The sequence below is a fragment of the Colias eurytheme genome, chromosome 13, assembly GCF_061535395.1.
Source record: "Colias eurytheme isolate Ceu_HAF_F1 chromosome 13, ilColEury1 Martin Lab GWU primary, whole genome shotgun sequence".
Lineage (NCBI taxonomy): Eukaryota > Metazoa > Arthropoda > Insecta > Lepidoptera > Pieridae > Colias > Colias eurytheme.
In genome coordinates this window covers 3,711,478-3,736,877 of record NC_142992.1, presented here as the reverse complement: position 1 = coordinate 3,736,877, position 25,400 = coordinate 3,711,478, and the positions used below count along the sequence as shown (strand labels likewise).

The following is a 25,400-nucleotide window of genomic DNA, read 5'->3' as shown; positions in this document are numbered from 1 at the left end:
AACCGTCTCTTTGGGATACCCGACAGAAGAACTATAAAAATCGCAGTGTACCTACTACACATCGATTTTTATGTCGGATCAAACAAAATTTATCATTTCCAAGTATAATACTACGGCCACACTACCGTGATATGCCAATAATTATTGCTACAACTTTAACAATACCTAGGTGTAACCACGACTTATGGCCATAATTCTACAATGCCAATCAATATGACAATTGGCGGTAGGCAATAGCTCCGGCGGCGGTATTCTTTCGCACATCAAAGAAGATTACCGCGGTAAATATTGCGTATGCGGCCACACTACCGTTTGTCCAGTGTGCAATATGAGCTCACCGGTGACGCACGTATCGACCGACATGGAGTGGTCAAATGAAAAAGCGCTCGATGGCGCTAATTTTTGGAATTCTTGGAATTCTTCTCTTTGGGATACCCGACAGAAGAACTATAAAAATCGCAGTGTACACAATGATGCGTGGCGTCGGATCAAACAAAATTTATCATTTCCAAGTAATAGATGATTTGAAAAAGAAAAAATCCTTTTGAAAGAGAAAGAATCCTTGATGAATTATTTCAGAAACCATATTATATATTAATTATTAACTAATATTTTTTTTGCTGCGGTATCTGCCATTAATTACCGACATATCTAGGTAAACTCTAGTGTAACCACACCAGTTCATGCAGTAATTTAGACGGTAATATAATGCCATAATTATTGCGGTAACAGCCCGGTAGACGGTAAGGTAGTGTGGCCGTAGCATAATAGATGATTTGAATAAGAAAAAAGAATCCTTGATGGATTATTACAGAAACCATAATATACATTTTTTGCTGCGGTAAATGCCAATAATTACCGGCATAATAAGTGTGTCATCTGTGCCGAGACCATTTTTTGGTACTCTGTTTAACGTTATATATTTTTAGACTGTGGTCGCACGAAGAAAAAAATCAGTTCAAAAAAATAAATACTGTCATGGTGTTTCTCGATTATTTATTTTATGTAATTTATATTTTTCCTTTGTGTAGGCTACAAAATACATTTTAAATTTATTATAGTTTTATTATTTCATGTGAACCTGATTGATAGCTGTGTTAAAAAAGCTTCATGAGTAAGTATTGATCACTTGAAATTTTGTTTATTTTGATGAGACAGCTTCTGAACATTAAGATTTAAGCACACATTTAGAATGCGCTATATAAATTACAAGTAGGTTTAAAGCCTAAAATTAGACTTTATAGTGTTGAATTCGCTCGTATATTTTTATTATACGTTATCCATTGTACTGTTGAATTGAGTATCAAATGTATATAAAGCTTGGCCTTGTTTCGTTATGAATCACCAAGTTTTAAAGGTTTTATGTTAATCATTGAGGCTGTGTTATAATAATTATTGTACTTATTATATACTAGCCTTCCACCCGCGGCTTCGCCCGCTTTGTTTAAAACAATAAATTATATACTAATACCTTCCTCTAGAATCACCTTATCTATTAAAAAAAAACTGCATCAAAATCCGTTGTGTAGTTTTAAAGATTTAAGCATACAAAGTACATAGGGACAGAAAAAGCGACTTTGTTTTATACTTTGTAGTGATTAATATTTTATGATATAATGTTCTCCATTAGGAAATTTCAAACTAACACTATTTTTTTTCATGTATTTGCAATCAAAAAGGAATGTTTTTGTTGTTATTAATATGATTAATCGTATGTTACTCAAAATTTATTGCAATGACACTATCTATATTTTATGTCTAATGTATAAATAGTATCAAATTCTGGGGCGTAGTTTTATCTTAATTTTCAAGCATTTCTAAATTGCAATTTTACACTAGGTACTCAAGTTCTTGACACAAATTCCTTGATTTATGACACTGCTCCAAAAAATAGCCCCATTTCATTGAATCTCGTTAAAGTCTTAGGTTTATTTGTGTATTTTTAAACAATTTCTATCATTTGAGGTAAAATATTAATATTTTCTTCAATAAAGTTTGGTGGGCAAAAGTTGGATGAGAGTTTTATTCATACTTAGAATGCAACAGATTTGATGTTTAATAGTTGTCTCTTTCTGTCATGCTAATTGTATCTATTTTTCAATAATCTGTATGTTAACATTATAATATATGTACTTATTTAATTTTTAAGATTTAATTTTCATAAAATGTGTGAAACGTTATTGACAATAATTTAGTTAGAATTGAATTTCATATAATCTTATAAGTTATACAATTATCATCTATAAATGTTACTTTAATGATAAATGCAATCTCTAGTCATCTAGTGAGTGTGTGTTATTATTATCATTTGGACTAAATAAATGCTTTTTCTTCTCACTTGTTAAATGGTTGTATTCAGATGAAGTGTAACATTTTTTTGATATGATAAGTTTTCTGTCATGAAATAAAAACATCACTTATAGTTGTTGCTATATTTTAATATGAGTGAAACCAAGGATGCAAATCACATAAAATAGAATTCCTTCTATATACAAATCCATTCTTTATTGATATTGGGTTGACTCAATAATGTATGTTACTTGGTCATGCAAAAATATTTTTAGAGTCGTTTTTGAGTGTACCTGTACCATACAAAAAGCTTAAATTACAAATCTTTCCTCTTAATAATATTTGTGTCGATAGTATCTATTATCAACAAGTTGAAGTTAATGCAAATAGTTTTTTTTTTTAATTATATGTACCTACATTTATTATTCTAGTTGGTTAAAAATATAAACCATATAGACCGGGAGATATTGACACAAAATTTCGAGTAATTTGTAAGAGGATGGTGGTTCTACAGGGGTCTTAGTACGCAATGAAAAAAATGAAAATGATGGTGTAAACGCTGGTACCGGCGGCTTAGTCGCGTGGGCCTTAGTCGAACTTATCGGAAAAATAGCGAAAGTCATACGATTTGTAACACAAAAATTTTAGAATTTACTGATAGCCCATAAAAAAGAAGTAGGCGGTAGTGTCATGCCATACTTTTCCGGTGTGACTTACAGCCCGCCATACCGACGCGAATGTGTTGATTTAAAAAAAACAATTCAACCATTTGTACCAGGCTAACTTTTGCACAGGTAACCATCGTCGTGCAGCCAATTTCGAATTCGATTGAAAATCGCCATGCCATACTTTTCGGACGATTCCAAATGGTCGCCATACCGCCGAATAATTGCAAATTTTTTTCTCACTGAAAGATTTGTACCACCTTAATTTTTTTTTTCAACAACTCCTGAATGATTATAAATAGAAGTGTGATAATGCCATACCTGTGGGAGGTGGCGAATGTGTATAAGATTTCTTTTATTGTAAGATGTTATTCGTATTTTGAACGATTTGTACTAATTTTTCCTGTAAGTTTGAGGATCAAAGAATATAAATACAAAATTTCAAAGATCTAGGAGGTGGAAATCTTTACTTATATAAATTAATAATAAATTAATTTTTCAGGTATGGCAGCACTTTTTCCCCTACTAGAAGTATGGCAAATATAATAATGGTCACATTTTATCAATTACTCTCCAAAAATCCAAATGCAATACTGGTACAAAAAGTTTGGCAAAAAAAACAAATTTTTTTGCAGATTTTCGGCGGTATGGCGACCATTTGGAATCGTCCGAAAAGTATGGCATGGCGATTTTCGTAAATGGCTGCACGACGATGGTTACCTGTGCAAAAGTTAGCCTGGTACAAATGGTTTAATTGTTTTTTTTTAAATCAACACATTCGCGTCGGTATGGCGGGCTTTAAGTCACACCGGAAAAGTATGGCATGACACTACCGCCTACATCTTTTTTATGGGCTATCGGTAAATTCTAAAATTTTTGTGTTACAAATCGTTTGGCTTTCGCTATTTTTCCGACGAGTTCGACTAACGCCCACGCGACTAAGCCGCCGGTACCAGCGTTCACACCATCATTTTTCTTTTTGTCATTGCGTACTAAGACCCCTGTAGAAACGCCATCCTGTTACAAATGACTCGAAATTTTGTGTCAATATCTCCCGGTCTATAGAAGATAATTATTGTTCTGTGTTTTCTTATTGATGTTCTCTTTTTAAAGGTGACAACAGGATGGCCTCAACAACAATGATAGAAACAGTTACTATCACAAGACCACTGAAGGTGAGTCTTTTATGTACCTATTGTTCTTTAGAGTTATCCAAATAAGATAAACATTATCATAAGAAAGCTATAATAAAGAAAAGAAAGATACAGCATACAACTCTGTTGTAAATCATGTGTTTCTTAATTAAATTAAAATAAAATTCTTTCACATGGTCAGTTTGTTTAATCTCATGTCTTAAACTAGGAAAAGAGAGATAATCATAGAAAAAAGAAAGGACAGTCTGTGTCAGTCAGAATGTAGACATTCCTATGAATATTTTAATGGATCCAATAAAAATGTGAAATTAATTGTAGAATCTTGGTGAATTAATCATGGTTTGTATAGTTTTGGTGAGTTATGTAGATTGTAGACCTAAAATAAAACTCCATTAAGCCATGGCATTTCTTTATAAATTATAATAAAACCCATTTTCATTATAAGACTAATTATTCTTTACAATAATAGAATAAATTTTAATACCTACCTTGCTCTGTATCTTTCATCCAATTATAAAAGGGTACAGTGTACACGTGAGCGTATATTATCTAGGAATACATAAAAGTGCTCGAAGCCTAGTATTGGATTAGCGAACGACTTACGTTTTGTTAGTGAACTAGTGTGGCGGAATGCAAACGCACGGGGGTTTGACGCCTAGTAATCTGTGGCAACCGGGAGAATTTACACGACGTATGATGGGAGAGCGGCCCTCTCCGGTCCCGCCGACGAGGGACCTCTGGCCGCCGGTGCAGCAGCCTCTCAGCATAAGCACCCTACACATAGCTTACCTTAAAGATGACGATCTATCACCGAGAAGGGCGTCTACGCTACCGCCGCAACCTTACACTCCAACTACCATTCCCATAGAACATGAGTACAGGCCTGGAGTATGCACCGTTGGAACTAACACTGAACCACCGCCGTCTTTCATGTTCAAACTTAAAAATCTTCTGAAACGAGACACCCGTGAAACGAATGTGTTTCCGCCACCGGTACAGTTCACCCCGGTAAACAGAGACAGTTCATCTGAATACGAAGACTCGCCGTTAGAACGTGCGTTTAATGGCATTAAAAAAGCAATATCGGGTGCTAAATATCGTATTGCACCGCGTTCCGATACGGCGGATAGCCCCAAAATAGTATATGATATGTCGAAACCTGGTGATAGGATGGTTACAACTTTCGGAGCTAGTGAATCCAGAAAATGGTTCAAATTTCCTTCACGGGCAACTTACACTCGACGTCTCCGAGCCGTAGCCGATTGTTGCCATAGGACCCCACAGCGCCCGCCCAGACGTAACGTGCAGCCTAAGAGCTTGCAGATCACACAGGTGTGACCGTTGTGAAGATTTTTATTGAGAAATCTTAAAGTAGTTTTTAATAGAACTGTTTTTGTTTAGTCATAGTAAATCTCTGTGATCGCGTGCTAGAGTGGTGTTCGTTTATTGTAGAACGATCGAAGTTGAAGTAACATTTTGGCTAATAAACGAGTTTCTGTAATCTGTGTTTTGTTGGCGCGCGGGAGGGTGGCGTTGCGAGGTGGTGCAGGGCGGGCGGCCAGTCTCGCGTCAGGCGCTGCGCCGCCCGGTTCCGCCGCCCTACTATCGAGATCCGCCCTCCGAGTGTCTTTACAATTTCACACATCCCTGTTTATTCCCTACTACACCTACCCTTTTCGAAACCTTGCTAGTATTTTTGTTAAACATTTTATTTTCGTACAGTGCTTTTATTTTCGAAGACTGCAAAGGTGCTTTTTGTGTAAATCTCAAAGTCGGCGCGGGTCAATGCGCAAAACTCTTAAGCCAGATATTTTGTGAAATATATGTTTAAAATTGCTATTGTTATGTTTTATATGCCTGAAAATTATTCTGTTCAATTCGAAAAAATCGTATAAAAGGTCTTGTGATATTTGTTATTTAATAAGGTTTTTATTGTGCTAGTTGGATTGGGTTTAAAGCATATCATAGAGGCTACTATGGCCTATATTTCTTGAATTCTTTAATTAAATATACAATATACATGTCTTCCATTGTATCGAATCGTCACAAAAGAACGAAATATTTTACTATAAATGGCATCTTCCATTTGTTTACGTGTGAACGGCACCACACAACGGTGATTAATAATAAAGCAATACTTTCACTTTCGTTTGTATCAGATATATCTGAATCGTCCCAATATAGAAATGGTAAATACAGACAGAGTGCGTCATGTTTCTTCACACTATTTATTGGAAAGTTGTCTCAAACTCTGTATTGAAACAATGCGTCCTGGTAACAATGATTGAAAAGATTTTGTTAGTGTGTTACTATTTATTTATTGCTGTTACATCCGCTAATTGGAGAATAGATGTTTTCAGAAATCTATTCCTATTTTTCAATCAATATGTTGTAAAGTTAGAAAAATATTTTAATCAATAAAAAATACTTTAATAATCTAAAGTTATTAATTTGATCAATCTATGCCTGCATTATGTCACTTGAATATGACTAGAGTTTTAGCTCTTTACGTGAATTGATTAAATAAAGTATCAACTTATGTACGAGCAAAATATCGTAAAATTCTATGTACGTATAGGTATATTTTTAATACTAAAATTAAAAATATACGTTTTGCTCTATGGAGTGCGGTACCCTCTTGATGTATAATTTTCTCAATATAATATGAAGGATACTTCTGATTCCTGAAAAACTGAGCAATGGCAAAATACAGTTATAATAATATCTTATTTCAAACATTCTTGTTGTCTTTCTCTCAGCGGCGGCCTTACCCATTGCGAGGCTCCGGGCGGCAGGCCCTATGCGAGGCCCTTTGCTCTTCGTGAAATGTATGTGATGTGAAAGTAGGTCTGGTTGTTTGGTTTAGGTATTTGTCATGTTTGAGGAGAAATGATAAAGTTATACAAATGAATAAAATTGGAGTTTTAAAATATTTATATATTTATACATAGAAAGATTTACCAAATTAACAAATACAGAGATGATAAATTTTAAAATTGATGTTTGCGGCTTTTCCTAAGGCTAAAATCTTTAATTAAAGCACAATAATCCAACGAATGAGCTACGTCATTTTCGATTGAAAGAATAGCAAGGGCTGAAAGCCGATCTTGTGTCATCGAATTCCTCAAATATAATTTAATAATTTTAAGCCTCGAAAAACTCCTTTCAACAGACGCAACTGTCACAGGTGTGGTGGCAATAATTCTCAGGACTATTTAGATAGTGGGGTAAACTTTAGTTAATTTGTTTTCTATTATGTATTTCAGCACCGATATAATATCGTCGTTTCCTTCATACATAACACACGCATGAACATACTCAGTTCTTCGTACAATTCATGTCCATCAATATCACATGATTCTCCTACTGTCATAGATATTTGCAAGTCGCTATTACAAGGGATGCCTGGAAACCATTTTCTCGATAATTATCGAGCCAATTTGTGAATGCGTCTAGGTGTTGTATAGCCATATCTAAGTGCATGTTTTCACCTTGCCACATTTTGCTTATAACACTTATCTTTGTAAGAATTTCATACCATATGACAAGTGAAACTACAAATTCGTAGGTAGTTATTTCCTTTTCTATAGAATTGCATTCACTGACCAATTGACAATCTGTTGTATTTTCTGCTAAATCCTTTAAAGCATCACATATATCGCTTAGTTGGTATTTAACGGCCTTCACCGATGCTACCCTGCACTCCCATCTAGTTTCAGAAAGTGGTTTCAGCGATAACGATTTTACATGAGCATTTAAAATAGCCCACCTCTGACTTCAGCCGGCAAACAGAGTGTACAACCCTTGTAGCAAACCAAAAAAAGAATTTTGCTTGGACACAAGACGATGCTGCATCTCCTAGGATGAGATTCCAGCTATGACTCCCACATGGTAAAAAATAAGCAAGTGGATTAATTTCAAGAATACGTTTTTGGACACCACTTTTTTCACCACGCATATTCGCACCATTATCATATCCTTGGCCTCTGCAGTTTTGCAATGATATACCTAACTGTTCTAATTTTGTGATTATATAATTAGTCAAACTCTCAGCTGTGGTTTTTTCGACGGCTAAGAAACCAATAAAATGTTCTTCAATTTCAGCTGTATTAATATTAAAAAATCTTATCCGAGCGAGCGAATCGAGCGAGTTGCAGCAGCGGCCGGTGTAAATATAGCGAGGAGCGAAGCGACGAGCGTGTTATACTAACATATTTCAGTAATATTGTATATAGTAAATTATTTTTTAAAAAATAAGGTCATAAAGAAGTTTCACTTCTTTACGTGTGTACTCTAGTACACGCACACATTTTCATTTTTTTAAATTTGCTTGGGTGGGTTGTTGCGCGAGGCCCCTGCAAGAGCGAGGCCCCGGGCGATTGCCCTGTTCGCCACCCCCTAAGGCCGCCGCTGCTTTCTCTGCACATTTAAGGTACAGTTCTCTACAACCACTATCTGTGGTTTCAATTCATTCAAATGTTCCAAAGAGGGGTGATCAATTAAGTCATGTTTACATGATAATCAAAATTAATTGTTTTTACGACTTACGGCCCCAGATTATTTACTTAAAAAATAAACCTCATTTTTCACAAGCAATTTTGAACTAGCAGTATAAGGGTAACTTATCATATTTGACTTTTATTTGAAGAGCCTAGAATTAATAATATGCAGGGTTATTATGGAAATTGAAATATAGAGCGCAAGATTTAATAAAAATATATTCATGTGTACTTAAAGGAAAAAAAAGAAAAGGTTCCTTTGAAGGTTTTCCGTTTTACACTCGGTTCACGCTTTAATAAACATTTTCCAACGTATCTACCCTGAAAAAAACAAATATGGAATTTATATTAAAACGCTCTTCGAAAAATCAAATGTTGAACATGATATTAAAATATGTTAATATATTATGATCTAATATGAATAGTAGTAATAAAATCTGTTAATTGTAATTTTGTAATATCGGAAGTGATATTAACAATGACATTCCTTTCTTTCATTACATACCTATTGAGAAATTCTATCTATTGGATGAAATTCGATCGACTCTACTAACCACTGAGAAACTTTCTCAGTGAAAATGTCAACTTTGAAGTGCAAACGCCAACTTTAACATCAAAAAACTTGTACAACACAATGCGTTTCGAAACTTTTCAAGTTGAATTGCTTTCAGTATGAAACCTTAGCTTACAAGGACATTATATTAACTACTAGTGCCTGTAACTGAAGTAAGAACGAGTTCGAATTTCGAAACTGGTATTGCTTGCTACTAACTTGCTAGATGTATTTGCGTCTTGCTCGGACGTCTTATTTGTTTTTAATACATAGTTTTTTTTACTACAAGTAAGTGAATATTAGAATTCAAAGATTTCTGGTCTAATATTATATGAGCGCAACGTTTTCTCAAATTCTGTCTACATAATATTTTTGATTGAATTTGAATTATCTTTTCATTCCATTCTTCCGTTCTCAATTATCATTTATGGACTATAAGGACTTTTATAAAATAAACCATGTAACTAATACTTATGTAAACATGGATAATAAACATGAGCACATACATCATAGTCCTGATAATGCATTTTATCCAAGTTACATATTTAGGTGTGCATTTCTACATTCTTGATAAGATAGGATTATTATATGTACGTAGGTATATGTATTGTATATACGTAGGATTAAATTGATATTGATTTTAAATTTGTAAAATTTTATTTGAATGACATCAGCCTTTTCTCAAAGTTAAAATTATTATCGTAGCGTAGGTGTACTTTGCATAGGAAATATGTAAGTATGTAAAGTACCTATAACCAAAAACATGTACATATTACCTTATATACTTTTTCGATCACACATTAGCAATTTACGACTAACATAAAACCGGGATGGTTACCTCATTACAGTTTAGTATTCTCATACGGCTCCTATAACCTCATTTGGTTACTTCCCCTTTATTTAAAGTAGGTAGATATACGCATTTGTTCTGTCGCTTGCTGACCTAATTTGAGAAGTCATGCGAATAAAACGGTGCTTGTTGATATCACTACCCTAGTTTATTGACAGTATTTGCACGGTAGGAATTTTGATTTTATTCCGAGTTTCAGTACGTTCAGTCGCGCATACAAGCAAAATAAACTTAGAAATTGGGTCACCTCTTTTATAATGAATGCTCAAGCTTTTATTGGTGTCCTATTTTGATATTTTTTAAAGATGATTATGAATGAAAACAACTATTGCTTTTGATTGTCTCCTATAATAACTTTTTTCTATTCTTGTTGTATATCCAATAAAGGCGATGGTGTAATCTAAAATTCAAATACAAGTCAAAACTAAACATTTTGAGGTGCTTTTATATGGTAGCGTCCTAATTCTTCTGTCTCCGCGATAGTTCTAGGGTTGTTTTCTTGTCTTTAACCTAGTTGGTTTCATTTGAATTTCACTAGGAAACTAAAGCCAAAGTGTAAATTTGTATTTGTGTTTTGTGCATTACATATGTAAATTTACCTTTGTTGTATTGTCATTAACGTCGAGGTCTGTGGGTGTAATTCGATCAGCGTGACTTTAGCGCAGCATTTACCTAGACAAACGATCTTCATGTTCGTTGTAAGGTTTCCATTGTTTACATTGTTTTAATTAAAATCTTTTTATGTAGAAGTTACTCGTCCAGTTGAGAATCCTCGACCATATATCCTACCAGTGATCACGCACAGTAAAAGTAGTGTAATATATATAAAGAAGAGAAGTGAATATATAATAGGCGTCTAAGGAAAGGAATGTATTAACGTGTGTAAGCGCGGTGCGTGTGTGCGTGTTTAGAGCGTGCGCGCATGCAGGGGCGCGCGGGAGCTGGCCCCGGTGGGCTCCGCTCGCAGCCGCGCGCCCTGCCGCCCGTGTTGCCGCCGCCGCCGCAGTTCGCATCGGAATCAGACGAAATGCCTGCCAATCAGATTGCACAGGTGATTTGATGTACTTTAGAACATAGGTTATTAACAATACCTTTAGTCCAGTAGATGAATAGTATATAATATGTGGACTATCTTTACCAATGTAAATATAGTAAAATGTGGAACGAGAAGGAACTTCTGCATTATTGAATTTTATCTTGTAGACATAATTTTTAAGTCGGCTAGAGCTCTGCTATTTTTGTCATGATCCGGATTCAACGAAAGCTCCCGTCATTTCTCTTTAGAAAAATGAGCAAAAAGCTGTACATAATTCGCTTTTCTAATTATTCTCTGAACTATAAAATACATTGCTTTATTAAAAAACTAGGTTTCCGCCCGCGGCTTCGCCCGCGCAGTCAAAGAAAAACCCGCATAGTTCCCGTTTCCGTGGGATTTCCGGGATTGTGTCATTTTCCCGGGATAAAAAGTAGCCTATGTTCTTTCTCGGGTATCAAAATATCACCATACCAAATTTCATCAAAATTGGTTCAGTAGTTTAGGCGTGATTGAGTAACAGACAGACAGACAGAGTTACTTTCGCATTTATAATATAATAATATTAGTATGGTTTTCATCTGCCATAAACGATATACATTGAAATTGTATTTAATTGAATGTATAATTTATATAACACATGAAATTGGCCAATTTTGGGGTCAATATAAATACAAATAAAAAGTATCTACTATATATACTGTATACATAGGCTGTATTAAAAAAAACGCCAAAGTAGAAGTGCCACAGTAGAAGAGATTCACTTTGCTCCTTCGATTGCCGAATGCACTGGAACTGGAGGCTTAATTTCCTCTCTGTTTCCATGCTATTTCCGTAATATTGTAAATTCATGTGTGGCTCTTATGACTCCGATCTACCCGCAACGGCTTTGCACGGTTAAATACAGAGTATGTGAGGATTTATTTGAAAGCAAAATTAAATTCGTCGTCTTTTTAAACGGACTTAAAAATGCAAGTTGCAATCTTCCTGTGTAGTCTGATTTAGTTTTTTAAAATCATCAACATAAAATAATCTCGCAATTTTATACCGTTCAATTTATAACATTCTGAGCGCGATGTAACTCATTACTCAACCCTTGCTCTCCTTAACATTTCGCTGATGAAATAACAAAAACAAAATAACATACGTTTTATAAGATAAATTAGAATAAACATATAAATTATAAACCCATTTTTGAATAAAATATTATCTAAATACTAAAATTTAATTATTTTTCTGTGTTAATTACGGACACACAGACGCACGTGGGCTCTACTAATAATTTGATTCAATTTATGATTGCGTGCCTAGCTGAGGGAGAGTTTACGAGAGTTTTAAATATTTTATATTTTTGTTATGAATGAGGATGTCTATATTGTCATAATTAGTTCACATGAAAATGTACTTCCTTTTTATGCATCTATCAGTAGTATTGACGAGAAAATTGCACTACCACAAAGCTATAAATATTTTCTTTTTCTATAATATGACATGGTTTCTACTTTTTATTTCTTTTAAATAGCGTCCGTTATTTTTTAATTTTTTGCAATATAATAAAGGAAAGGGCGAGTCATAAAAATATTCACATTATGTGTACTACCTTGTTGAATCCCATGTTACATTATAGAGTAAAACGAAACTAGAATTTAACCGACTGGGAATAGGGGACTATACATGGGGACTACAAAATCTATTGTATGGATATTGGAGAATTATGTAATGCATCATTGTACATACATATTATGCAGTGCACTGTATACATAATATTTTTGTAATCGTTGTATGTAAATGAAGTTTAAAAGTGAAAATGAAAGAACAAGAGGCGTATAGTTATACTTTAATTAACACGAGTCTTTGGACAATGGTCGTTCATTATTACTATCGCTCATTCTGTATTCATCATACAATATACATACTACCAAGCGTCTGACCTACATTTTAAAAAAACGTATTCAAATGATTCTTTCCTTACACGTGCCTGAGACGTAACCCCTAACATGATGGCTTTACAATTTGACAGACCTCTTTACAAATGCTTCCGGAGTTTATATATTGTTTGAAGACCACTTAATCAACTCGTTTTATTAACTGTATTTCTTGTATAGCCGTGTATAGAGGGGTGTTTTTTAAATAAATACGTAATTTCGAAAGATGTACTATTAAAAAAAAATATATGGATTAACAATTTATTGATTGATTTAAAATCAGTATTATAATATTATAATATTACTACTGAAGAAATAAATCCCGTCAAAACGTGATAAAAATAGTTTTCAAATTCTTTTGTCTGCACAGAACTATTGAATTAAAAGTGTCTGGGATTTTCGCGGGCGAGGGAGCGTCGTCGCGACGGTCGCGACGCGCGTAGCTAAGCAGGGGTGCGATTTCTAATGCAAGTTCGTGTGTCGGTCCTTACTCCTTGCAGCTGATGGTCCGGCCCGTGGGGACCGGGACCCTATCGATCCCGCCCGTCCCGCCTCGCCTCTAGACACCCACCTCTCACTTTCGTTCTTCTTACCCTCGCGTTTACGTTCCTTGCGTTTCATTTCACGCTATAATCCCCAGTCCCACTTTTGACGACTACAGTTTGATGGATCGCTACTCGCGAGCCGCGCAACACGCCGCTGCGAGCATGCTTTGTTTTTCACGTTCTTTGTTTATAGAAAGAACTTTTAGCTACCGAGTACTTTGCTCGACGTATGTTGTTTTGTACATGCTTAATGAGGATGGGAACAATAGGGTAAAGTAGATCTATCTATGCAAGTGGATTCGAGCGACATGGCAGTTAGACTACAGGCCCGTGTTGAAAAAATTATGGGTCATTTGACCCACCAGGTGACCTATCTAGAACGATATAAGAGCATAAAATAATAAGATTCAGCACTATGACGTCACTTGTAAGCTGTCCACCTGAGTGCAGATGAGAATTCGAAGGTTCAGGTAGAGATTTTCTCCCCTTGTCTCCATGATTTTTGTACGGCGTTGCGGAATAATTGATTAAAAGTAGTATAGAAATAGTATGACACAGATGCCGTACAAAATCAAATGACCAAATTTACCCCGGCAACTGTCGAAAAATAAAAATAAATTCCGACTTTGTGGACCACCATTTTTGTACGGCATCTGTGTCATACTATTTCTATACTGCTTTTAAGCCATTATTCCGCAACGCCGTACAAAAATCATGGAGACAAGGGGAGAAAATCTCTACCTGAACTTTCGAATTCTCATCTGCACTCAGGTGGACAGCTTACGAGTGACGTCATAGTGCTGAATCTTATTATTTTATGCTCTTATATCATTCTAGATAGGTCAGGTGGTGGGTCAAATGACCCATAATTTTTTCAACATGGGCCTGTAGTCTAAGTTCGCACACATGTTTTAAAACGTTTTCATTGAACATTTCTTTGCATTTTAGCTTTAATAGAACCCTTTACATTTTACAGTGTACATACATTACTCATTAAAAAGTAAATGTGTATTTACCAAATTCACCATATTTATTAATTTTAAAAGAGGAATAATTTTCTATACACTAAGTTTTATAAAATATATAGGAAGCATACTTCTCTTATGAAAGCTCGCAAGCTTAGACAAAACAACTCACAATGTTTGGACTTGATAAATATGACCCATATTTAAGAATTTTTGCTTCAAGAGCGAAAATAAGTTTGCAGGCGGTTCCTTATTAATGTTATGTTTTAATTAGCGCCCGCATGCGAAGAAAAATTGAGTTAATTAGTATCTGTATATTTGGGGAAAGCTTTTATAAGCCATATTTATTTTAGAAATTGATTATTTTCGTGCAGACAATAATATTAATTAAGGAAGGTAAATATTTTTTACTATAAATTAGTTGGATAATGTTTCTGTTGCAACTTTCAAAATCATCATTATTATGTTGTACTAAAGCAAAATACGTTATTTTATTTTGAATGAAATTGGTATCCAAAAAGCACAAAAATGGACGCATTTAATGTAGGTGTTAAGGACCTTTGTATAATCATACGTTTAGATAAACGTATGGTTATATGAGTATGATCGTATGATTATATATGTGGACTAGGAAAGGTGGCTACGAATTATGAGGGAAAAGTTTTATATTCATACTAGCTTTCCGCCCGCGGCTTCGCCCACGCAGTCAAAGAAAAACCTACATAGTTCCCATTCCCGTGAGATTTCCGGGATTGCGTCATTTTCCCGGGATAAAAAGTAGCCTATGTCCTTTCTCGGGTATCAAAATATCTCCATACCAAATGAAAATTGGTTCAGTAGTTTAGGCGTGATTGAGTAACAGACAGACAGACAGACAGAGTTACTTTCGCATTTATAATATTAGTATGGATAGATAGCGTGGAACCGCCGCGCCGCCCAATCGTTAGGCTCTTGTACTAAAGTAAACATTCGTATCTTCCAGGTGATCGCACTAATATGCGGCCTGCTAGTGATCATCCTGATGGTGTTGGGGCTGGCGTCAGCTGACTGGCTGATGGCGGCGGGCTGGCGGCAGGGGCTCTTCATGCACTGCATCGACCCTGAGGCGCCCACGCCGCTCCCCTTCGATATCACGGCGCAACCGGGATGCTACGCTGCGAGGCCCGCGCCATACATAAAGTTAGTATAGCTAGCGAATTGTGAATTATTATATGATTTCTGTTATCTTCTATGAAGATTACTTTGTGCTTCGCTTCGCTATTCTCAGGAATGTATAAATGTGGATACATTCCTGCGAATAGTGAGGCAAATGAACACCATTGTGCAAATGCGTTATCATATGCATGCTCGTTATTCGCCTCACAGTGCATTTACATCAAACGAACATAGAGCTAGAGCTAGAGCAAGAGCATTCTTTCGAGATCTTTTAGTGTAAACGAAAACTCGTTTTCAGTGTTGTTATAGTATTAGAACTGTTTACACTGAAATAATTTGACATAGTGGGGTTAGAATGAGGATTTGCTCGTTTGATTTAAATGCACGATTCGCACAAATGCTTAAATGTGCTTTAAAAAATGGCACTGTTACCTCCATGGAGTAGTGATTTTGTATGTAGAATATAAGTCAAAACAAATATAGGATAGGATAGAGGGTTGCTTTTTATAGAATATTGTTAGTTAAATATTAGTGATGGAATTAAAAATTTATATCGTAATGAACCCACATTCTTATCCAGTGTTGTAAATATTATAGCCTGTATCATTGCTGAAAAATAATATTGCATTGTTCAACATTACAATAAATGCAATGCAGTTTAGTGGATCATATTGTATTGCTGCATTAAAACTTATCATGCAAAACGGCCCAGATAAAAATACCTAGTAAGATAAAATCGATATACATGTCAAGGACGCCGTCGCTACATAAATTATGTTCATTATTCAAAGAAATAGATTCATAATTTTCATTCTAAATAACCTTATTATTATTGTAAAGTGCCTACCAACAAAGTCACAAATATTTTTTTCATTCGCGTAATGGACAAACTGTATAAATCTTTGAAATCGAAACGACTAAAAATAGCAGCGCTCTCAAGTTTCAGTGGAGCACTTGTCAAATTAAATTAAAAACGATTCAGAATTTGTGAATTGTGTTTGTCAGTTTGTTGAAGCCACTTTGTTTGCGTTTCGTGGAATGAATACGGTTAGTTACTGCCCTCTCGCTATTTTCATTTCGAGAAGGAAATTAATACTTTAACTTTTCAAGTATTGCAATAACAATTGCAAATTGCAACTGCAACATGGAGCAGAGCTAATTCTTTTCTTAAATAAGTAGGGATGTGTTAAGACATTTAATACGAATTTTTACCGTGTTATTACTGGTTAGGGAGCCAGGTGCAAATTTGGTTAACTATTTCCTCTCAAGAGATAATTCGTCAGACGCATGAGAGTATAGTATTATAAAGCCTCGTGAACGTCAGCTGGCGCTCGGTTGGGGGGGTGAGCGGTTGTAGCCTCCCACGCACATAGGAAAAAAAATACATTCATTCATTCATTTCCTCTCACCTAAAAATTTGTCAAATTGTAGCTAACCCAATATCTCAACGAAAAAAAATAGTCAGCTGGTTACAACATGGTGTATTATACGTCAGCTGGGGTCTCGAACATGAAAGTTAAATTTAAAGAAAAATTTATTTTCCGTTATTTCCTCTCAAACAAAAATTTACCTGATGATAGCTTATATGTAACTGTAGATAAATATATATGTCAGCTGGCTGTATCTTGGTGGAAAAACCGTCAGCTGATACGGGAGGCTACAACCGCTCTTCCCCCCAACCGAGCTCCAGCTGACGTTCACGAGGCTTCATAATACTATACTTTGATGCATTTTACTACATAATTACCGCTTGAGAGGAACTTGGTCATAAAATCTGCTGCTGGCTCCCGGACCATACGTTATCATTTGTTTTAATTGCCTGAAATCCTTCCTTTATTATAGCAATATAATTCAAAGTGTCTTAACTCAATCTATTAATATTATTATATAATATTCTTTATTTATACCTACTTATATGTAATCAATAGGTTTATATGGTTAAAGAACTATTAAGGGGAGGCTCCCTAAATTTTATGTGAATTTGCATTAATATTCTGAAACAGGCACACATACAATCAAAATGGAACTTTAGTATATGATTTATTGGGTCTTTTTCTTTCGATGTACAAGACAGTTACGTAATTGTAACATTTTCGCTCGATTTATTTTTTATTAAAAAATTATGCCTTTTTTAAGGATTATTACATTTTTTTAAAGATTTACTTCGACTTTATGTCTAAAATAAATGTTAACGGTAAGAAAATAGAGTTTACTATCGAATCCCAAGATATTTTTTCTCTAGATCAATTATTACTTTAGTTATAAACGAAATAAGAATTGAGCCTTACTTTTCGAGCTCGACCGCGATCAAAGAGCGCACGCGATATTCAACTTTATTACGGCTGTGTTAGCGTCTAGTACCGTAACCGGTCTCTCAGTGCCAGAAATTATGTTAGGGAGCCTCCTCTTAAATGAATCCTTCAAACTTCCAAACTTCATATCTATTGAATTTTCGTGGTATATAACAAGTATCTTGTGTGTGCAGGGCGGCAGCCGGTCTGTGCGTGGCGACGCTGGCGGCGGACGTGTGCGGCGCGCTGCTGACGGCGCTGGGGCTGCGCGCGGCGGACCACCGCACCAAGTTCCGATACTACCGGTTCGCCGTGCTCGCCATGTCGCTCGCACGTACGTATACACTACTATTACAACTCAGAATATTGTGACGTCATAGCTGTTCATTCAAACAAACTCATCATCTAAGTTCAGCTATTTTGACCATCCTTTCCATATCCTTAATCATTAGTAGTAGGCATACTACTAATGATGAAGGATATGGAAAGGATGGTCAACGAACCGACAAACGGACGTACGTTGACGGTTTTGGGTAGGAGCCCTCAAGGTAACATAAAAATTAGTAAAAAGGTAATGTAAATTCCGTGCTTCATAGCCTAATGAAATCTGACCGTGTATCTGGAGCATTACTGTCAAAACAAATGTGTGATGAGCCGTTTTATTATTAAAGTAAAAATTGTGCGATTTAACTAATAAAAATGTTTTTCATTTTACAGTGATGTGCATCTTAATAGCGCTGGTGATATATCCAGTTTGCTTTGCGGCAGAATTGAATTTAGGTAAGCCAAATAAATTGCTTTGTCAATATTATATTCGTACATTATTTTGTTATTTTTGACATGTGTGTCCGTGACTTCTCGACATATTTTCCCTAGATACGTCGCTATAATTGCCAATTAGTCGTATTACATATTTAGGATCCCTTTATCAATATTCCTATATTGAAGATACCTGTTACTACGTGATCTCATAAATCTTTATACTATAAGTATCTCTAATGAGATGTATTGAAAAAAAAATCATACAATTTATATTTATTTTTAAGTACTAGGTTATTATTTCAGGCATATATTTCTATACAAAATATTATGAAGAAACAAAAAGGAGACATAACCTTTCTAGTATTTACGTGTCGCTCATATATGGAAGTCCTTATACATTCGTGCACAATGTTGAACCGTCTAAAACTGTAAATGAGAAAGGATACTCGGTGCTAGCTTTTTCCAGTCCTATTTTCCCATTGTACTGTATCTTGAAAGTGCTCTTTATACCTAGTAGTACATATACATAGTAGTTTGTAACGTGCTTCCCGTGCGATGATAACAGCCTGCACACTTCGACCCTCTTGAGGACCGCCAACAAAACCGCTTACTCTCGAGCACTAGAGGTTAGCTCTGAAGTAATCTACGCAACGCTTTGTGCCCTTGCTTTCTATAAATAGCGAATTTTTATAGTGGAAGTAACGTAGTACAAAGTAACGTTAAAAATGATCCTAGACAAAAAATGTTTCAATTTAATAAATTGATACCTGTGCAGCTGTGTATTCAGATTTCATCCAATTTCAGATATTGTTTTTGAAAATTTTTGATTATTTAAGCAGTAGCATAATGTAATAGGCATCTCCAATAAACCATGAATCTTTCGCTATCAAGCTTCGAATAAAATGTAACCTAGGTTTTCATTTAAAAAAAAAAAACTGGGTCATAAAAATATGTTATAATAAATCGCTCCTTATTAATTATTATTGTATTTGCGTTTTTACCTGGGATCTCTTTTCAAGTAGAATAATAAATTTGAAATAATGAATTTTTATTTTTTGTTCTGTTTGTTGTATAGTTTATAACATAATATTATTATAGAACCTATGACTGCGAATCGAAAACAATTTCAAAACAAATCATATAATGTACTGTTTTTTTTTATTAACTACTCAAATGAATATAGACAATGGGCGGATCTACACGGAGCAAGCAGCCCCGCGAAGCGATATCATAATTTTAATTTTTCAAAGAGCGCCGAGCGGCGACCTAGCCACTTTGCGTAGCATTTGCTTCGCGTGTCGTTTTCCTTTGTGTGGACCCGCCTAATCAAAATTTGGATTATGTGCGATTTCAATGAAACATTGGTTGCATATTATGCGTGCAGGTAACAGATCAGTGTGGGAGTTCGGGTGGGCGTACGGCGTGGGGTGGGGCGCCGCCATTTTCCTTTTCGGCGCAGTCGTGCTGCTGCTCTGCGATAAGGAAAGCGAAGAACTCTACTACAAGGAGCGGAAAGTGAGTCAGCCTTTGAATTATAAATAAAAAACATGTTTTTATTTCTGCTGCATGCCACACTTTCCGTTTGTAAAATAATAAGACTGTATTTTATTCTATAGTGCCTTTGTATATATTGTTGTAAGAAATAAATGAGTTTTTTTACATGGCTTTTTATTTTTTGTTCTGTTTTGTTTTATAGCGTATAACAATTATGATAGCTTTGAATGCATGTGATTTTTTTATATACATATTTTAAATTGACTTTTATCCCTTATCCCGAAAGGAATAATCCTTTATAACTAATACTTACCTGATTTATTTTTAGTTTTGTTTTATGGCATAATATAATTAATAAAATATCCATAGATTTTTTTTTCTTTTATATTTACTCACATGCAATAGATAATTTTTGATTTATTAAAATTGATAGTCTTTCATCAATACTTTTGTGTTTTGGCAACATTAATGTGCCATATTTATTGTCCAAGTACAAATACACATTCAAAATATTACCATATTCTTTATCCCTAATGGTATGCCGATGTATAAATGAACTTAATGATACGATTACAAATCAAATGCTATTTTATCGGAATTTTTAATAGGGATATTAATAAGTAAATAGCACATGAAATGTCAACATAACATGAAAATGACTATGCAGTGGTATTGATGTATAATTATGATCTTTTGTGAGCAACAATGAAATAGGTATTTTTACACATAACTAAAACATAATAATTAATTAATGTCTGCTTATTCAATAGCGACACTTAATACTTATACAGTAAATTATGTTTCTGTATACTATGATACATAAACCTTAGTTAAAATGTTCTACAGTTGATCCTTGTAGAGTATAAGGTATTTACAAATTACATTTGTTTCACTGATTCATTATACCTTATGGACAAGTAGATGAACAGACTTCTTAGCTTTATCAAACCGAGACTTCTTTAATGGAAACAACGGGAATCAAACCCAGGACCTTTTTTATTCTTAGGTATTGTTTTAACACTATCCAAGAAGAGCATCAAATGCCCTTTTTTATTATGTAAATGTAATAAAACCACAAAATATTCGTACGATACGACCATTGCCTGAGAAAGCCATTTGCACATATTTTATTAGCTAAAACTATCCTATGTGTAAATCCAAGTTACCCTCTATATGTGTGCCAAGTTTCATGAAAATTGGTTCTGCAGTTTTTGCGCGAGTAGTAACGAACGAGAAGTAACAAACGAAAATAAAAACTCGCATTTATAATATTAATAGGATTACCATTTTTAACCCATTGAGCCCCAAGTGGCCCGATCGGTCCACGACACAATAGATTTTCTATTGTGTCTGTGGTTCCGGGGCCTGAGTTATTACAACCATATTTCAATAAAGTTTTATAATATATTCTGGTAATAATGACGATGCTGATGATGGTATGTGCACGCCAGGTGGTGAGCGGCGAAGCGGGCGCCCGCCCCTAGGGCCGCGGGCGCCTGCCCGACCTCGTGCCGTGAGAGCGCTAGCGCACACGCGCACACACCCACACACGCACCCCACGCACACACACGCACACCAACCACTTGGACCACACCGCATACGTCTAATGTTTATTATGTGTAGACTCTTGTGTTGATTCGTTTCTTTTTTAATTTTGTGTATGGAACACTGGCAGTAGACATTTGAATAAGGAACATCTGTGGTTTTTGGCTGAAATGTCTATTGGCGGTTGTGTTCTGTTTGGCGAAATGAAGAGGTCCAATTTCATTTGCTTCTAGATAATTGAGATTGTGTTCCAGTAAGAGAAATGTAATTATAACAGACTTGTGTAAATTGGACTTCTTCAATACGCTATTTTTAGTGCTTTCTTATCACCGTTACAGTTATAATGTAATACGAATATGCGAAATGTGTTATATTGTAATTTTAAACTTGATAAAAAGCATGTCTGTAACTCTGTTAAGTATCTGGTTAAAAAATTGTTCATAATTTTTTAATATAATACTAAGCGATGTGGTCCAATTGTTGTTAAGACGAATGTTGTACGATTTTAAGAATTGTTATTTTGGTAAATCCTGTAAGAATTCTTTAAAACGTATCAAGAGTAAATTGTAACGAGATGTTCTGTTACGAGTGTGGAGTGCGGCGATGTTAACTTTAACTATTGTTCTGCAAAATCGAATTGATATCCAGAGAACTGCTTTTACCCAAGGATAATTAATCTTTAAGCAATTTAAGATTATTTGTCGATTCAAATTTGCAGATAAATGGTTGCAAGTCTGCTGCGATTACGAATAATGTACGACTCGCGTTTGTTTTTATTAATTTACACCTTTTTCTTGCTTTATTCGAGCAGTGTTTTGTGATTTATTTTGTACAAATGACGTTCATATCAGAATACAGTCTGAAATGAATGTCGTCTACATCATAAAAATATGTATTTTTTACAATTTTTTTTTTACAAATTTAAGTTATTATAAATTTTTATAATTATTTAAGCTTTAAGTAATTATATTATGTCGATGATTTTATGTGATTGAAATGAAATGATTTTCACCGAAGGCGTAATTTTTTTGTTCGCCCGTTCGAAATTTTCCCTTTAGGCATCAGAGTCGTTTGGAAATAACTTCAAAATTTTTTGCCGCGTACGTGCGCTCGTCAAAATTATAAACGTATCACATAAGATCGTATCGCCTCTCGGCCATATTGTGTTAATGTTTAATTTTAAGGTTAATTTAAGGGCGTCGTTAATTTAGTTTGAGGGCGTCTCGGCGAGACCGGCGACCGCTCCACAGCGCCTCGAATGTAATCCGTTCCAAAGAGCGTCGCTATTATTTATTGTTAACTTATTCGTTGGTCCTTAGCGGGTTGTAAATATTTTTAGTGTGGTAGTATCGTTCGTCGGCACAGATTTTAGTGCGACAGAGAGTGTGGCGTGACGTATGGCTTGTGACGTGTGGTGTGGCATGGCGTGGCGTGGCGTGGCGTGTGGCGTGTGCGACGCGCGGCGGCGGGCAGGCGGCGGGCGGCAGGCGTCGCTCGCGCAATACTACTGACTTATTACTTACCTGCGTTTTGTAATATGAACTTGTACTCTTAGAGCTACTGCACAATTAGTGTAACGAGTGTGCTTGGATTACTGTATCGATGCGACCGACGACTCCGTAGAACGGAACGACGACGTTCGTATACGTCGAGCTCTACCGTCGCGATGATGTTTCTGAGATTAAACGGGCTATGACTACTTGAGATATGTAACGGAATTAATGATTTCGGTCGAAGTTACCTTCCCTAGGGTATGTATGAATGTATTTTTGTCGTATTATTTATACTTGTTCACGTGTACCGATCGATTCGGTCCCGTTCGGCCTCGGTGATACTCGTCAGGAATCTCATTTGTTTTAAGTAAAACTATAAAGATCCTTTTCGGAATTGAAAATTAATTCACGAGATATTTTCTTAATATTTATATAATTGTCTATGAAATAAAATGTATCGCTAGGACAGCTGTAGGCTAATGTTAATGGTTAATTATTATAACTTCTAAGGCATATTAATAATTAAGGATTTTAACTTGAAATCTGCATTTTACATTTGCCTATTTACCTACTTAGATTTCAAACAGGACTAAATTTGCCATAGTTACAAGATTATACCCTCTTACGTTTTTTTTCCTTTACAAAACTCGAAAGATTGTATATAATTCAAATGATATAAAAAAATACTTCTAATAATAAATATTAAGCGATTATTATTACTGATTACTCAAAACTAACTGAAAAATGCAGATTTTTGTAATCTCTAATAGTGTTAATAGTTTATTAGTGAAAGATACTGTATTTTTTGTAATCAAGCATTATCTTCTAACTACATATTCTATTAACTATTGAATCATATTTATTGGTTAATGCTTTAATTTTGTACGATTTTTTGTATTTTTACATCATTTGGTTTGTGATAATTTTAATTACTTAAGGATTTTAGTAATTGTATCAATTTTAGAATCTCTATTGTTAACTCTATCTCTACTATTTTATCACTATAATCTCCTTTACATGCAATTTTTTCGATGTTCAAGACAAAGTGAAGAATATGTAAAACACTGCCATTGACTGATTTACTTCGTCGAATGGTGTCAATGTTATAAGTTAAGTGTACATTTTATATAGATATACTTAATACATAGCTACTTGTTTTTTGTTCTTTGTTTATATGCTTGGGCAAATTGCATCGTTCATGCTAGTCAAATACTGATACAATACAAATTTCACGGTTTTCTTTTCATTTTCAAATAATGTTAGAAAAGAAATGTTATAAAACAAGTATATTTTGGGCACAAGGGATCTATGTAAAAGTACTATTTATATAGAAATTTGTTGTCTTACCAACCCTTTCTAAATTAATTAAATACAATTGTAAGAATAAAGTCAATTAACGTCTTAGTTAATTGACTTTATTCTTACAATTGTATTTTAAGATATGATAGATTTAATATATAAATCTCATTTTAAAAGTCAAACAGACGTTATTGTTTTATTTTTAACACGCATTTGCCCAAGTTTATAGGAACTATTGGATTATTTTAGCCAAATGATGAGTCATATCAATGAGATTGAATAAAGTAATAATCTAGTGAAGTTTTTGTTTTATTTCCCAATGTTCCACTTTTACATATTAATAAAATATGATAGCTAAATGTTCGACACAGCTCCGGCAGACACAGATCACGACACAGATCCTAATACAAACGGAGAATATTCAACGAAAAAACAGGTGGAAATCGGTTCAGCCGTACTTGAGTATTTAGAGATGTAGACGTAAGACGGTCGATGTTCGAATGCTTGTTATTTATTAGCTCATAACGAACATTATTTAATAACAACATTAACACAATTATTAGCTCACAAGGTATTTACATATTAGGTTGCAATTATTCATCTTAAATAATATACAATACAAGAAAAGAAACCTGATTTTTGGAGAAGAGATTCATAAGAGCTTCGTCTTCGCGAGATCAAGAATACAATATCAAGTTATAAGGTTTCTAGTTTTCCAAATATTTTTAGTCAAGCTCATGTAAACCAAAACAAGTGTACTAGCAGTCTGTATAGTGTACTGTTTGTGTAATAGCACTATTTTTACCACATTCCAATTATGGTCATTTATGCTCCAATGTATCATAGAATAGCTGTACTCCGCGGTTTTAGCTTTATAATATTA

General features: G+C 34.7%; 1 protein-coding gene across 3 annotated transcripts; it reads left to right on the top strand.

Moving 5' to 3' along the window:
- Positions 1-923: 923 nt before the first annotated feature.
- Positions 924-24,610, top strand: LOC149903300 (transmembrane protein 47). 3 transcript variants are annotated; one of them, XM_090108557.1, is made up of 7 exons: positions 924-1,114; positions 4,068-4,129; positions 15,461-15,657; positions 18,119-18,258; positions 18,642-18,704; positions 20,071-20,201; positions 21,632-24,610. In XM_090108557.1, exons 1-7 carry the CDS (start codon positions 1,111-1,113, stop codon positions 21,662-21,664), a joined length of 630 nt encoding a protein of 209 aa, XP_089964683.1. In that variant the 5' UTR covers positions 924-1,110; the 3' UTR covers positions 21,665-24,610. The 3 variants fall into 3 exon arrangements, with proteins under 3 accessions (XP_089964683.1, XP_089964684.1, XP_089964682.1); XM_090108556.1 differs by lacking the exons at positions 924-1,114; positions 4,068-4,129 and adding exons at positions 5,718-5,856; positions 10,758-11,061; XM_090108558.1 differs by lacking the exons at positions 924-1,114; positions 4,068-4,129 and adding an exon at positions 4,739-5,440.
- The last annotated feature ends 790 nt before the right edge of the window (positions 24,611-25,400 follow it).

What these genes read in the sequence shown, in the direction of transcription:
- LOC149903300 (XM_090108558.1), top strand. Translation starts at nt 4,739, where the DNA reads ATGCAAACGCACGGGGGTTTGACGCCTAGTAATCTGTGGCAACCGGGA. An exon ending in TGCGGCAGAATTGAATTTAG is followed by an intron (nt 18,705 to 20,070) that starts GTAAGCCAAATA and finishes TTATGCGTGCAG; the next exon opens with GTAACAGATCAGTGTGGGAG. An exon ending in TCTACTACAAGGAGCGGAAA is followed by an intron (nt 20,202 to 21,631) that starts GTGAGTCAGCCT and finishes TGTGCACGCCAG; the next exon opens with GTGGTGAGCGGCGAAGCGGG.